The sequence below is a fragment of the Rana temporaria genome, chromosome 8, assembly GCF_905171775.1.
Source record: "Rana temporaria chromosome 8, aRanTem1.1, whole genome shotgun sequence".
Taxonomy (NCBI): Eukaryota; Metazoa; Chordata; class Amphibia; order Anura; family Ranidae; genus Rana; species Rana temporaria.
In genome coordinates, this window is record NC_053496.1 from 57,681,564 (window position 1) to 57,698,733 (window position 17,170).

A 17,170-nucleotide genomic window follows, 5' to 3' on the forward strand; every position below is an offset into this window, starting at 1 on the left:
AAAAGAGATGCAGAAAAGCATGGGTAGCCGCAGCTATGCGGGGCAGTAAGCGGAATAGATCTCCGTCGCCCGAGCGCGGACCCTCAGAAGAGGAGGTCCTTTCCTCAGGGGAATTGGACGACCTCTTGGACAAGGACCAAGTAGGTTCAGGGATCGAAGATCCGGATACAGAGGAGTCTGGGGCAGTTCAACTTGCCAGTACCAGATCTCCAGGTATCGACGGTTTCAGCTTTGGGCTCACTGAGGGCGCCTCAAAGCAATGCTGTGTTTCCGATCCATCCTCTATTAGAGGGAATTTTGTTCCAAGATTGGAACAAGCCAGATAAGATCTTCTTACCACCTAAAAGGTTCTCTGTCCTATATCCTATGGAAGAAAAATTTTCCAAAAGATGGGCTACTCCTGCAGTGGACGCAGCCATCTCATGTGTTAACAGATCGTTAACATGCCCTGTAGAAAACATACAGGTGTTCAAGGATCCAGTTGATAAGCGCTTGGAAGCACTACTTAAGAACTCCTTCACTACTGCAGGGGCAGTAGTACAGCCAGCTGTGGCTGCGATTGGGGTCGCTCAAGCATTATCGGATCAATTTAAGCAGATGCTTAAACTTATTCCGGCCCAGCAGGCAGAAAAATTTTCGGATGTCCCTAAGGCCATATGTTTTACGGTAGACGCAATCAAGGATTCTATCCAGCAAGCGTCACGTTTATCGTTATCCCTTATCCATATGAGAAGACTCTTATGGTTAAAAAGCTGGGAGGCTGAGCCCCCATGCAAGAAGCTCCTGGTAGGGTTCCCCTTCCATGGAGGACGACTCTTCGGAGAAGACCTAGATAAATACATTCAGACCATTTCAAACGGCAAGAGTACTCTCTTGCCAACTAAGAAGAAGGTTCAGGGACCTGCGTTTAAACGACAGTATTCCCCTGGGCAGGGGCCCTCTAATGCCAAGCAGTATCGACGGCCTCCTGCAAAAGCAAACTTCGGCTTCAACAGCAAATCACAAGGACAGGCTGTTAGAGGCAAAAGGCAGTGGTTTCGCAAACCAGCAAAACCAGCCCCCAAGCCAACCTTATGAAGGGGCGCCCCCACCCACGAAGGTGGGGGGAAGGCTGCGACTCTTTTCAGAGATTTGGGAAGCCAGCATTCCCGGACGAGTGGGTACAGTCTTCCGTGGCCACAGGCTACAAATTAGATTTCCTAAGGTTTCCTCCTCCTCATTTCCAGAAGTCGAGGATTCCAAACGATCCGGAAAAGGGAGCCGCATTAAGATCGGCATTAGATCATCTACTTTCCCAGGAAGTAATAGTAGAGGTACCAGTCCTGGAAAAACAGGGGCTGGGTTTCTACTCCAACCTATTCATCATCCCAAAATCCAAGGGAGATGTCAGGCCAATTTTGGACCTAAAGATGGTAAATGCATATCTAAAGATCCGCTCATTTCGGATGGAATCCGTGCGGTCAGCAGCTGCCACACTCCAGAAGGACGACTTCATGGCGTCCATAGACATAAAGGATGCCTACCTTCATGTTCCAATTTATCAGCCACATCAAAGATATCTACGCTTCATGGTGGCTTCGCGTCACTTCCAATTCGTGGCGCTTCCCTTCGGGTTGGCTACGGCCCCCCGGGTGTTCACGAAGGTCCTAGCTCCGATCCTAGCCAAGCTAAGGATCCAAGGGGTCACGATCCTAGCATACCTGGACGACCTCCTAGTCCTAGTCCTAGAGCGAGCAGTGGCCCTCACGGTCCAATACCTCGAGAGGTTCGGCTGGGTCCTAAATCGAGAAAAGTCAGCTTTCCAGCCCACAAGGCAGTTGGAATATCTCGGCATGAGATTAGACACAGAACAACAAGGAGTGTTCCTACCTCTGAGGAAGGTAAAAGCCATCAAGGAATTAATCCTACTGGTTCTAAGCAAGAAAGAACCGACTATTCGCCTATGTATGAGGTTACTAGGCAAGATGGTGGCCACATTCGAGGCGGTACCATACGCCCAGAGCCACACTCGCATCCTACAGGCAGCCATCCTGTCAGCATGGAGCAGAAGGCCACAGGCCTTGGATATCCCGTTGCCGCTCTCATCAAGAGTCCGACAAAGTCTGTGTTGGTGGTTAGACCCTCAGAATCTACTGAAGGGGAAGTCTTTCAGCCCAGTGGCTTGGAAGATAGTGACCACAGACGCCAGCCTGACGGGCTGGGGAGCAATTTTGGATGGTTGCACTCGCCAAGGTACTTGGGCAAAGCCAGAGAAGCAGTTGCCCATCAACATCTTGGAGCTCAGAGCTGCTCCACTAGCCCTCAGGGCTTGGACGTCAAAATTGCAGGGGTTCCCGGTGAGAATTCAATCAGACAATGCCACGGCCGTGGCATACATAAATCACCAAGGGGGAACCAGCAGTCAAGCCGCTCAGAGAGAGGTGAGCTTGATTCTCCTATGGGCAGAGGCTCATGTGCCCTGCATATCGGCAATATTCATTCCAGGAGTGGACAACTTTCAGGCGGACTTCTTAAGCCGCCAGACTCTATGGCCGGGGGAATGGTCTCTGCATCCACAAGTCTTTCAAGCACTCTGCCAAAGATGGGGAGTGCCGGACGTGGATATCATGGCATCGAGACTCAACAAGAAACTAGACAGGTTCATATCCCGCTCAAGGGATCCGATGGCCTGCGGAACCGATGCGTTGGTTTGCCCTTGGCATCAGTTCAAACTTCTTTATGCGTTTTCCCCGCTCCAGTTACTACCCCGCCTGCTGCGCAGGATCCGGGTGGAGCACATACCAGTCATCCTGGTAGCTCCAGCATGGCCCAGAAGGGCATGGTACTCACTAATCTTAAGGATGGTAGTGGGAGACCCGTGGACTCTTCCTCTACGGCCAGACCTGCTATCGCAAGGTCCGATCCTCCACCCTGCCTTGCGGCATCTAAATTTGACGGCCGGAGGCTGAATCCCTGATTCTCAGGGGTAGAGGTCTGTCTCAGAAAGTAATCTCTACCCTAATCAGAGCCAGGAAACCGGTCTCTAGGGTGATTTATTACAGGGTCTGGAAGGCCTATGTAGGCTGGTGTGAGTCCAAGCGATGGCTTTCTCGCAAATTTACCATCGATAGAGTATTAAGTTTTCTCCAGCTAGGAGTGGATAAAGGATTGGCATTAAGCACAATCAAAGGACAGATTTCTGCTCTGTCAGTGTGGTTTCAGCGGCCGCTGGCCACCCACTCGCTGGTTAAGACCTTCCTTCAAGGGGTCTTACGTATTAGACCTCCAGTTAAATCCCCGCTTTGTCCGTGGGATTTAAATGTTGTTCTGTCAAGTTTACAGAAACAACCGTTTGAGCCGTTGGCTGATATTCCTTTGGTTCTACTGACAAGGAAGTTAGTATTTTTGGTTGCCATAGTTTCCGCAAGAAGAGTTTCGGAGCTGGCAGCCTTATCCTGTAAGGAACCATATCTTATTTTACATAAGGACAAGGTCGTTCTCCGCCCTCATCCTTCCTTCCTACCGAAGGTCATATCCAGTTTTCATTTGAACCAGGATTTGGTATTACCATCCTTCTTCCCTAAACCTACTTCCAGAAAGGAAGGGTTGCTGCATACCTTGGATATTGTCAGGGCCATGAAGGCCTATCTTAAAGCTACAAAGAAGATCCGGAAAACAGATGTGCTGTTCATTCTACCGGATGGGCCCAAGAAGGGGCAGGCAGCTGCAAAGTCCACCATTTCTAGGTGGATTAAGCAATTAATCACTCAGGCCTACGGCTTGAAAGGGTTGCCTCCTCCAGTATCATTAAAGGCTCATTCTACTAGAGCCATGGGCGCATCCTGGGCAGCACACCACCAGATCTCTATGGCTCAAGTTTGCAAGGCGGCAACCTGGTCTTCTGTCCACACGTTTACAAAATTCTACAAGTTGGACGTAAGAAGGAATACTGATACTGCCTTCGGGCAGGCAGTGCTGCAGGCTGCAGTTTGAGACCCTCGGATTCCGGGGGCTCCTCTTGTTCGAGTTAAATTTAAAAATTTTATTTTTCTCAACTAAGTTGGATTTATTATGATTTGAGTATATCTCTAAATTAAATCCTTTTGTCTTGGAGATGTTCTCCCTCCCCTCATTGTAAGCATTGCTTTGGGACATCCCATATAGTAATGAATGCCGCTCTGTGTCCCGTGATGTACGATAAAGAAAAAGAGATTTTTAATACAGCTTACCTGTAAAATCTTTTTCTTGGAGTACATCACGGGACACAGAGCTCCCACCCCTCTTTTTTGAGGACCATTTTGGGAGGCATACTGCTTGCTACAAAACTGAGGTACTCCTCCTATGGGAGGGGGTTATATAGGGAGGGGCATTTCCTGTTTGAGATTGCCAGTGTCTACACCTGAAGGTACTCCATATAACCCATATAGTAATGAATGCCGCTCTGTGTCCCGTGATGTACTCCAAGAAAAAGATTTTACAGGTAAGCTGTATTAAAAATCTCTTTATTTGGAGAGGAGTCAACAAGGACTATGATGAAAGGTACGGCGGTGGATCCCTGATGTTTTGGGGATGTGTAATCTACAAAGGCACAGGAAATTTGGTCAAAATTGATAGCACATTGCTCACGCCGATTCATATCAAATCGCGTCGGCACCACAAACGATTCTAATCCACACCACTCACTCACACTTCAGCCAGTTTTGAATCTAGTCGCACCGGTGACATAATGACCCAAATCTTCGGCTCTACATACCACACCATTTAAGCCCAATCTGAATCTAGTCGCATACAATGCAGTGACACAACGATTCAGGTCCTCGGCTCTACATACCACACCCCTCACACTCTCTTCAGCCCAATCCGAATCTAGTCGCATCGGCGTGACATCGTAGAAATGTTGCAAGCCTCCAGCAAGCTTGTCAAGGAGTATGTTACCAGCTCAATTACATAATTACCTCCCTATACAAGTGTTTTGTATCCTTCTCTTGGCATACCGTTTAGCAGACCAGGACACACTTCAGGTCTACTTTATATTGTTAGTCTTGTGGTGTGTTAATGTGGTTCATATCTCTCCGGTCATAAGGCTCCAACCATAAATAGGAAGGCCAATATGGTGGCCTGAAATTATGGGAGGAGCCCGGCAGGTATTTAGGATACTGTGGTCTTTTGTCGGTACCAGTGTGTGGTACCCACGCACTCATTCCCCTTCTCAGGGCACTTCTCTTGAATACACTTCCTCTACAACCACCCACTCATTTATCTAGAGTATGCCCCCTTCTCTTGGCATACCATCCAGCAGACCAGGGTACACTTCAGATCTTTGTGTTTATGTGGTTCACATCTCTCCGGTCAGAACATATATATATATATATATATATATATATATATATATATACAGTATCTCACAAAAGTGAGTACACCCCTCACATTTTTGTAATTTTTGCATTCTATCTTTTCATGTGACAACACTGAAGAAATTACACTTTGCTACAATGTAAAGTAGTGAGTGTACAGCTTGTACAACAATGTACATTTGTTGTGGCCTCAAAATAACTGAACACACAGCGATTAATGTCTAAACTGCTGGCAACAAAAGTGAGTACACCCCTAAGTGAAAATGTCCAAATTGGGCCCAATTAGTCATTTTTAGACATGTGCACAGAATTTTTTTTCGTTTTTTTTTGTTCTGTTTCGTATCGTTCCGTAGGTTCGTTCCCGTACGTTTTTCGTAAGACGCCCGTTTTCCTGTTCATTCCCGTTCGTTTTTCGTACGACGCGATTTTTTCGTATTCCGATCGTTTCGTATTTTGGTTACCGTTTTATTTTCGTACATGCGGGATGGTTCGTTATTCTGTTTAATTCATGTTCGTTACTTGTTAGACAATAATTTTCGTGAATTATCATCATTTTGTACTTTCGTAAATATATCGCGGGATTAGTGGCACTTTCAACACACGGCTCATCCATATTAACTATTGTTAAGCCCTATACACTTGGTCAGACTTTTTTAACAACAAACATAAAAACGATCGTTTTACCGAACGTTCGTTCGTTTTTAAACTCCATCAGAAAACCATTTTTGGGTTCCAGGTTCAAAAGTCTAGCCAACTGATCTCTCCCTTCAGACGAAAATCCACAGAAAAGTTTATTTGGCTTTACTGTACTACTGTACTCAGCACAAAAGAGAAGCTGCTTCACTAACTAACTACACTCACTGTCCATTCAAAAAAACGAAAATGACATCTTATAACAAAAGATTTCCATTCTGTATTTTGAAACCAAATTACGAACAGAAAGAAGGAATTCAGAATACAGAATACAAATCTTTTGTTATAATATGTCATATGAACATACAAACAGAAAAAGGAATCAAACAAAATACAGAATGAAAATCTTTTGTTAGATGTCATATGAACATACGACTGAAAATCAAAATACGAACAGAACAAGGATTCAAACAAAATAAAGAATGCACGTCTTTTGTTATAGATGTCATATTCGTTCTTTTGCCGTTTTCGTTTTGTCGTATTTTCGTCGGATCGTTCGTTCGTATTTGCGATTGTTCGTTATGCGACTCATTCGTAATCCCGTCGTTTTCGTATTTTGGTGCTTAAATTTTTTCGTATGTACACATTATTCTGCGGGTACGAAAATGAAAATTTTCGTACGAACGGGAATGCACATATCTAGTCATTTTTCCTCCCCGGCGTCGTGTGACTCGTTAGTGTTTCAAGGTCTCAGGTGTGAATGGGGAGCAGGTGTGTTCAATTTCATTTCTCTCATACTGGTCACTGGATGTTCAACATGGCACCTCATGGCAAAAAACTCTCTGAGGATCTGAAAAAAATAATTGTTGATTTACATAAAGATGGCCTAGGTTATAAGAGGATTGCCATGACCCTGATACTGAGCTGCAGCATGGTGGCCAAGAACAGAAAGTGGTTTAACAGAACAGGTTACACTCAGAACAGACCTAGCCATGGTCAGCCAAAGAAGTTGAGTGCACGTGCTCAGCGTAATTTCCAGAGGTTGTCTTTGGGAAATAGACATATGAGTGCTGCCAGCATTGTTGCAGAGGTTGAATGGGTGGGGGGTCAGCCTGTCAGTACTCAAACCATACGCCGCACACTGCATCAAATTGGTCTGCATTGCTGTTGTCCCAGAAGGAAGCCTCTTCTAAAGATGATGCACAAGAAGGCCCGTAAACCGTTTACTGAGGACACGCAGACTAAGGACATGGATCACTAGAACCATGTCCTGTGGTCTGATAAGACCAAGATAAACCTATTTGGTTCAGATGGTGTCAGGCGGCAACCAGGTGATCAGTACAAAGACAAGTGTGTCTTGTCTATAGTCAAGCAATGGTGGTGGGAGTGTCATGGTCTGGGGCTGAATGAGTGCTGCCGGGACAGGGGAGCTACAGTTGATTGAGGGAAACAATGAATGCCAACATGTACTGTGACATACTGAAGCAGAGCATGATCCCCACCCTTCAGAGACTGGGCAGCAGGGCAGTATTCCAACATAATGACCCCAAACACACCTCCAAGACGACCACTGCCTTACTAAAGAAGCTGAGGGTAAAGGTGATGGACTGGCCAAGCATGTCTCCAGACCTAAACCCTATTGAGCATCTGTGGGACATCCTCAAACGGAAGGTGGAGGAGCGCAAGGTCTATAACATCCACCAGCTCTGTGATGTCATCATGGAGGACTGGAGGAGGACTCCAGTGGCAACCTGTGAAGCTTTGATGAACTCCATGCCCAAGAGTGTTAAGGCTGGAAAATTATTTTGGCCACACAAAATATTGACACTTTGGGCCCAATTTTGACATTTTCACTTAGGGGTGTACTCACTTTTGTTGCCAGCAGTTTAGACATTAATGACTGTGTGTTGAGAGGATAGCAAATTGACACTGTTATACAAGCTGTACACTCACTACTTTACATTGTAGAAAAGTGTAATTTCCTCAGTGTTGTAACATGAAAAGATATAATAAAATATTTACAAAAATGTGAGGTGTGTGTATGTATGTGTATATATAATAAATATATATATGTAGCGCTAGCTACATATATACATATATATATATATATATATATATATATATATATATATATATATATATATATATATATATATATATATATATATATATATATATATATATATATATATATATATATATATATATATATATAGTATAGTAGTATAACATGTTTAAAGACCATAGTTTCCTCTAAGTAAAGCCATCCATTTAAGTGCATGTTACTTGCATTGTACCATTCTTGTTGCCGTGAGTCGAGCGTTATCTGTGTATTTTGAAAACAAAATGTTAAGACCATTGGGCCAGATTCACGTAGAATCGCGGCGGCGTAACTTATCCTAGATAAGTTACACCGACGCAATTTTTCATCGCAAGTGCCTGATTCACCAAGCACTTGCGATGAAAACTACGCCCGCGGCCTCCGGGGCAAGGCGGGCCAATTCAAATGGGCGTGTGCCATTTAAATTAGGCGCGCTCCCGCGCCGGACCTACTGCGCATGCTCCGTTTCCTGACTCCCGCCATGCTTTGCGCGCCGTGACGTAATTTTTTTGAACGGCGACGCGCGTAGCGTACTTCCGTATTCCCGGACGGCTTACGCAAACGACGTTGATTTTTAAATTTCGACGCGGGAACGACGGCCATACTTTAGACAGCAATACACTTGCTGAATAAAGTTAAGGCACCAAAAAAGAGTGTAACTTTGCGACGGGAAACTATACTAGCGGCGATGTAGCGAACGCGAAAAACCATCGTGGATCCGCCGTAACTCCTAATTTGCATACCCGACGCTGGTTTTACGATGCAAACTCCCCCCAGCGGCGGCGGCGGTACTGCATCTTAAGATCCGACAGTGTAAAACAATTACACCTGTCGGATCTTAGGGATATCTATGCGTAACTGATTCTATGAATCAGTCGCATAGATAGAAACAGAGATACGACGGCGTATCAGGAGAAACGCCGTCGTATCTCATTTGTGAATCTGGCCCATTCTTTCCACGTGCATTTGCAGTTGTGAAAGTACTGCACATTTTTATTTTCTATTTAAACCCTTCTGTTTTTAATTATTGCTTGCAGAAATCACTTTCTGCAGCAGTTAACTCATGAAATCATATTTTTTTCTGCTGTTTGTTTAGTAAAAGTCAGTTGATACTGGAAAGGCCAGTGGAGACGGCCCTACTGCTAAGTGTGGCAGGCGTCCGCTCTATAATGCTCAACCAGTGGAACACAAGTGTGGAGCAGAACGCTAAAAGATTGGACGACCTCTCCGAGTGTGAGTAGATGTGTTGTATTTTAGTAACCATAGTTTGTCTTTTACTAGGCTAATGTAGCTCATCAAAATTCAGGATGTATATATGGTGCTTGACAAATCCAGGTTGCAAATGTCAAGCTTTGTATCTATTGAACAAATCTCAAAGGAGGTGTCTATGCCAATGAAAACGGCTGTGTAGGTAAACAGCTTCGATACAGGGCACTTCCTCCCCTTCCTGCCCACGACAATTTTCAGCTTTCAGCGCTGTCACACTTTGAATGACAATTGTGTGGTCATACAACACTGTACAGAAACTAGATTTTTATCATTTTCTTCGTACAAATAGAGCTTTCTGTTGGTGGTATTTAATCACCACAGTCTTTTTGTTTTTTGTTTTTTTGCTAAACTAAAAAAGACCCACATTTTGGAAAAAAATGTTTTGTTTCTGTTATAAAAAAATGTCTCCTTCACTGAAGGGCACTGATGAGGCTGCACTAATGGGCACTAATGGTGTGGCACTGATGGGCACAGATGAGGAGGCACTAATATGTAGAATTGATGGGCGCTGATAGGCGGCACTGATATGCAGCACTAATGGGCACCGATAGGTTGCACTGATGGCACTAATAGGTGGCACTGATAGGCGACACTGATGGGCACTGACTAATATGTATAATTGATGGGCACTGATAGGCAGCATTGATATGCAGCACTGATGGGCACCAATAGGCTACACTGATATTCAGCACTGATAGACAGCCCTGATGGGCACTAATAGGTGGCACAATAAGCGGTACTGATGGGCACTTATAAGTGTCACTGATAGGCAGCACTGATGGACACTGATAGGCGGCGCTGATGGGGATTAATGGATGCCACTGATAGGCAGCAAAGATGAGGAGATACAGACAGGCATTACTGATAGACACTGGTATCTGTGAAGGGCACTAAAAGGCATTACTGATGGGCATTGATTGTCACTTTGATGGGAACTTATCAGTGTAAACCCCCCCCCCCCTCTGACAGGAGACTTGCCGATCGGCCGACAGCCAATTGCCGGCACTTCCTGGTTCATGCTGTGATCAGTTGTGATTGGCCACAGCTGATCACGTGGTAAAGAGCCTCCATCAGAGGCTCTTTACCAGGATCAGCGATGTGGTGTGTCAGAGTGACACACCACACCACCAATCCCCACGGGCGCCTTCCCAGCCGTCATTCTAATATAGGCCGGGCGGGAAGTGGTTAAAGTTACCCAAAGCAGTTTGATTACATTTAACAAAAGAACACACATTCCACATTAATATTTATGCTTCCAAAATTAGTGTGTGCTGTAAATTACCCTCTAGCATTGCTCCTGTTTCTACTTGCTAGAGGTGGCCATTTTGTTGAAGCCTAGAACAGTCACTTCCTTAGTGCAGACTTTCCCTCTCTCCTTAGTCTCAAAAACTGTATGTCAATTAAAATGTGTACATTTACAGCCCTGAATAAATGTCTTGGCTCAGGGGAAGGCTGACAGAAGCTTTACACTACTCGGTCTCCTAGGGCTGCTGAGACTGAGAATATCAGGGCGATAAGATAGGCCACTAGCCTTGTAAGTTTTTAACTTTTTGTGCCTCCCTTGCAGCAGAGTTTATCCTATCAACTTGGAGAATGGTAAACAGGAGCGCTTCTGCTAAAAGGGTCCTCCAGGTTCTATATACATACCAGGTCATCTAAGATAGCAGGATAGCAACATGCACTCCAACATGCACACTTGCAGGAGAGAAGCAGGCTCTGGGTAGACACAGATATGCAGAGAAAGGTGCTTCTGAGTTCAGTATGTCAGAAATGTTATTAAAAGGCTTTAAAAGAGGTTTCTTTTTTTAGACAAACGACACAAATGAGACAACCCCCTTTTGTCTATGGGAAACGCATAAATGTGTAATGAGAGGCAACCTTATCGCAATGGGAGCACATAGAAAAAAGATATTAAACGAACAGATAGATACACTATTTAAACGAATCGGAGAACTAGAAACAGTACATAAAAAATCACAAGCCCAGGCGATAGAATTAGAATTAGACACGGCACGAGAAAAATTAAACCTCTTACTGATAGACAAAGCCAAAGCTAAATTAACAATGGGGAAAAGAACATTTTATGAGTTTGGAAATAAACCAGGCAGAATCTTAGCAAACGCTTTGAGAGAAGCACATAAAGGTAACCAGATCGCACAAATAAAGACATCAAATGATGAAATGGTCAGTACACCACAAGAAATCGCAAATAGCTTTAAAAAATACTATGAGAAACTATATCAGCTGGAGGATAAAAGGTCAGCAGAGAAGGAAAGAGAGAAAATAGAAAAAGCCAGGGAATATATAACAGACACTCTGATGCCAAAAATACCAGCAGATATAGCAAGGAAACTAGATGAGCCAATCACAACAGGGGAATTTATGGAGGCCCTAAAAATATTAAAATTAGGCAAAGCACCAGGCCCAGATGGGTTTACCCTAACATATTATAGAGTGTTCTCGGAGAAATTGGCACACAGATTCACTTCAGCTTTTAACTCACTAAGGGAAGGAAATAAAATACCAAACGAAACACTACTGGCACACATAGTAGTTATTCCAAAAGAGGGTAAAGATCCTTCACAGTGTGCCAGCTATCGCCCTATATGACTACTAAATGTGGACTTGAAAGTTTTTGCTAATATTCTTGCTACTAGGTTAATAGAACTCATTCCAGACCTGCTACACCCAGATCAAGTGGGATTTATACCAGGAAGAGAGGGATGAGAGAATACACAGCGAGTGGTAAATGCGATACATTTAGCTAAGAAACAAAAGAGGTCTGCTTATATAGAATAGAATGTCGTCTGCGAAGGCGGATAATTTGTGCTCATCTTCTCCAACCTCTATTCCATATATTTCTGGATTTTGTCGGACCATTGCCAGCAGGGGTTCCAATGATAAAACAAAAAGAAGAGGGGACAGGGGACAACACTGCCTGGTTCCATTTCTCATCTCGAAGGGTGCGGAAAAAGATCCATTGATCTTGATCCTAGCACATGGGTGGAAATAGAGCGTTTTGATCCATTTGATCATCCTTGGGCCAATTCCTATACATTCTAGTGTTTGTATCAGGAACCCCCAGTCTACCCTATCAAACGCTTTCTCAGCGTCTACTGACAGGAATAGACCGGGGGTCCCTCTTTCTTTGATCTGCTCCATGAGGAGAAGTGCCCTTACCCCATTGTCCTTTCCCTCCCTCCCAGGTATGAAACCAACCTGGTCTGGGTGGACAATGGCAGTCATCACCCCCTTCATTCGTTCGGCCAAAATTTTTGCATACAGTTTGGTATCTGCATTCAGGAGTGAGATAGGTCGGAACCCTGAACAATTCGTATTGTCCTTTCCCTCTTTTTTAATGACAGTGATCGTAGCTGTTAATGCCTCTCTGCTCATCTCATAGTCTCGCCCCAACCCATTGAAATATTGACATAGTCTAGGGACTAAGATAGTACTAAACCTTTGTATATAGGCCGACGTGAAGCCATCTGGTCCCGGGCTTTTCCCATTGGGAGTATTTTTTAAGACCTCACTTATCTCCTGTTCAGTAATACTTTCCTCCATTCTTTCTATCTCATACTCTTCTATCTTCGGTAGATTAGTTTGCCGTAATACTTCCCTGATCTTATCCTTTTTTTCGGCAGGGTCCCTAATCTTCTGTTGGACATTGTATAGTTTTTCATAATAGCTTCTAAAAGATTCTGCTATTTTATTTGTCGCGTATACTAAGTCCCCATCCCCATTCCTGATTTTTTCGATAAAGTTTCTGGTTTTCTTTTTTCTTACCATTCTGGCCAAGTTTTTACTAGGTTTATTTCCCCAGACATATCTTTCACTCTCTACCCTGTCTATGAAATTCTTGGTTTCTTGCCCGGCAAGGGCTTTATATTCATCCCTTGTTAAAGTTAACTTACGGAGTGTTTCCTTCTTTTGGCCCTGTAATTTATGTTCCTGTTCCAGCCTATATATCTCCTCTTTTAGTGTTTTTAATTTACTCCTTCTCATTTTATTTTTCTTTGCCCCTTCTGCAATAAAAATCCCTCTTATATACGCTTTGTGGGCGTCCCACAGGGTTGCTCCTGTGATTCCCTCCTTGTCATTCTCCTGAAAATACCATTCCAATTCTTTCTGTACTCTCTCGACCACCACCTCGTCCCTCAACAGGCTTTCATCCAATCTCCATTCAGGTAGAATGCATTTTTGTATGGATGTGCTTATTTTCATGGTTATGGGGGCGTGGTCTGATAGCGTTATGATCTCACAACTTGCTTCGACCACCCTCTCCAAACCCTCTCCAAGAGTCACTCTCCCGAAGTTAATAGCCACCTTAAAACAATATGGTGAGGTGTCAAACTTTAAAATGAATACAGAAAAGACGGAGATCCTAAATATCAACATTCTTAAAGAAGAAGAACAATATCTGCGGAAGAAATATAATTTTAAATGGCAAAAAGAAATAAAATATCTGGGAATAAAACTGGCAAATTCCATAAAGAAAATATATAGAATAAACTTTATCCCCCTGCTCAACTAAATAAAAAGTGAAATTAAAAACATATTTAATAGACCAATTTCGTGGTTCGGGAGGATAAATGTAGTAAAAATGGTTCTCATCCCAAAAATTCTATACAAGTTTCAAATGGTCCCAATATACCTACCACCGTCATTCATCAAAATAATTAACTCCCTCATAATGAACTATATTTGGAATAATAAAAAACATAGGGTGTCTGCTCAAATCCTAAAACGGGCCAAGAAAAAGGGAGGCTTAGCTGTACCCGACATCAGATTGTATTATAATGCTTCGGTTCTCTCATGGGTAATAGAATGGGCTAAAGAATCCCAGGACAAAAGATGGTTAAATATTGAATGCACATTAGCGAGGGCACAGTTAGGGAGATTAATTTGGAATCCACCACAACACAGATTCTTACACTCCTCAACACACACAATTACTCATAATGCATGGAGGATCTGGGATAGACTTCACAAACAATTAAAAACAGAATTCAACTCACCCTTTATTGATTTAAAAGAAAATGAATATTTCATTCCAGGGACAAAAGAAGTAGGGGGAAATTGGATCACAAATAGAACACAGTTAAAAGATATAACACTAGATGGCAAAATTAGGACACTTCACGATATTAAATATAGGATTGGAATTAGGGCGCTCGACGAGTGGAGATATTTGCAGTTAGTCTCATTCGTCAAGCGCCTACCACACCCTTTGAGGTCACAAGAGGATTACACCTTATTGGAACAATTGTGTTGCATCGAAAGCTCAAAAGGAAATATATCTAAAATCTATAATTACTTGCAGAAAACGGAAGAGTTGGACACGCCAAAATACATCCAAAATTGGGAAACAGACTTAGGGGTCCCAAGGGGGAAAACGACCATAGGAAGAATCCTGAAAATGACTCACACCTCGGCAGTAGATGTAAGAACTGCCGAGATGAACTACAAATGTTTGACGAGGTGGTACGCCACCCCAGATAAAATGGCAAAATTCAGAGGGGGAGAGTCAGAGAAATGCTGGAGAGGTTGTGAGTCAAGAGGAACAATGGCACACCTTTGGTGGGACTGCCTGAAAATTAAAGCCTATTGGAAAAAAATCTTGTCCCTGATAAAGGTAATAACAAAAAAAGAAGTGGAAGATAACCCATGGGTAGTTCTCTTTCATGGGGGGGAGATTCCAGAGAAGGAGTACAAGGGTTCACTGATCCCTCATTTGCTGAACGCAGCGAAACGATTGATTCCCCTTAAATGGAGAGACGCGAAAAGTCCGCAAATGTGGGAGTGGATCGACTCCGTAGAGGACACTTATAGGAGAGAGAAATTAAAATATGGGAGCTATAAACATAAGGAAGGGGAAAAGGATATATGGGTACCCTGGTTGGAATTTAAAAAGTCCTGGAGGTTCGCAGAAAACCTGAGAGAGGAATAGGAACGCATTTTTCAATTAAGAGAATGAATTCTTATAGTGGAGTCGTGGGATGGTCCAGGGAGGGGGTGGGTAGGGGGGGAGGGGGGATTTAGTTGGGGAGGGGGGTGCTGGGTATTTTTTTGGTCACGCAGATAAAATCTTTTAAAAATTCCGTACTTACTATAAAAGAGTGAGTTCTAAACGGTGAGAAGAAAAAAAAAAAAAAAAAAAAGGAAAATATAAAAATAAACAAATAAATAAAATAAAAATAATAACAAGTATAAAAACTTGCAAAAGAAATACACCACAAATGATGCTAAACCAGATGTAGAGACGGAATTATGAATAAAATCATGAGCAAGTCTCTCGCTGTGGTGAAGTCTGAAGTGGCAAAAGAAACAAAAAAAAAGAAACAAAAGAGGTCAATGATATTAGTAGCCAGCGACGCAGAAAAAGCGTTCGATCTAGTGGAATGGTCATTTCTGAAAGCAACATTGCAGCACATAGGACTGAGAGAAGGAATGCGGAGTTGGTTTTCGAACCTGTACTCAGAACCACGTGCGAAAGTTAAAATAGAAGGTAAGACATCCGACCCATTCAATATTCGAAATGGGACAAGACAAGGTTGCCCCCTATCGCCCATAATCTTCGTGTTGACTATGGAGCCTTTTTTACGGAAAATTCGAGCGAACGAGAATATTAGAGGGCTAGTAGCCAAAGGAGGGATACAGAAAGTAGCGGCATTCGCGGATGATTTAATTTTTTTTATAAAATCTCCAATTATCTCCTTGCCATGTCTAATGACGGAAATACGAGAGTACGGAAAACTGTCCAACTTTAAAGTCAATTACGGGAAAACAGAAGCATTAGGAATAGAAGTAAAAGCGGAAGAACTGGAGCAGATAAAAACGAATTTTGATTTCAGGTGGACAGACTCTCATATAAATTACTTGGGCACAAGGATAACGGGGTGTTTAAACAGACTTTTTGAGCTCAATTATGTAACGTTGGCAAGGCGTATAAAAACAGACCTAGACAAATGGGACAAAGGGACCTTTACGTGGTTCGGGCGGACAAACATATTAAAAATGAACGTGCTCCCAAAAATTGTATATATAATACAGGCCCTACCGATCAAAATCCCTCAAAGCTACTTAAGAGAATTAAGATCAAGATTCTTGAAATTTATATGGGCAGGGAAACCAGCAAGGATAAGCAGGACCATTCTGTCTTTACCCAAGGGGAAAGGGGGGATTGGATTTCCAGATCTGATAAAATACCAGGAGGCAGCACATATAGCCAAAGTAGTGGATTGGTGTGGGCGGAATGAAAAGCCGTGGATAAAAATGGAACAAGCTACGGTAGAAGTACCATTAGAAGGACTGGCATGGACCCCAGATAGGGAAATAACACCAGAAGTAAAAAAACACCCCACGATAGGAGCGACTATACGAATTATCAAAAAGATTTTTGCAAAAACGAAACTGTCTGAGGATCCAAGCCCACTCGCACCGATCCTGGGAACTAATGCTTTCCAAATGGGATTGACAGACCCAAAGTTTAAGGCCCTGCGACAGAGGGGTATATATAGGGTGACCCACTTCTCAAAAGATAACCGATTAATGACGAGGGGAGAGATGGAAAGAGAAGGGATGCAGGAACTAGATTTTCTGAGGGTGATTTAATTAGAAGCATTTCTTCGAACAAAGGCAGGGACTTACACGATAGTCAGGAACCCATCCAAATTCGAGCAGACATGCCTAGAAGGGAAGTCAATAAGACACTCTCTGTCCCATTTTTACGCAATGTTAGTAAATCTAGATATACCACAAGAATTTAAGTTCATACAAGAATGGGAGAGAGACCTGAAATTAACATTCACACAAGAACAAAAAGATAAGATCT

The 17,170-nt window shown here is 43.2% G+C and overlaps 1 protein-coding gene across 1 annotated transcript in view; it reads left to right on the top strand.

Annotated features, from left to right (window-relative positions):
- The window catches only part of CFAP46 (cilia and flagella associated protein 46), a 267,974-nt gene that overhangs the window by 238,975 nt on the left and 11,829 nt on the right, over window positions 1-17,170 (top strand). Inside the window, exon 58 of the mRNA XM_040361829.1 lies at window positions 9,164-9,300. Coding sequence (XP_040217763.1) covers window positions 9,164-9,300 — 137 coding nt within the window. The remainder of the gene's footprint in view (window positions 1-9,163; window positions 9,301-17,170) is intronic.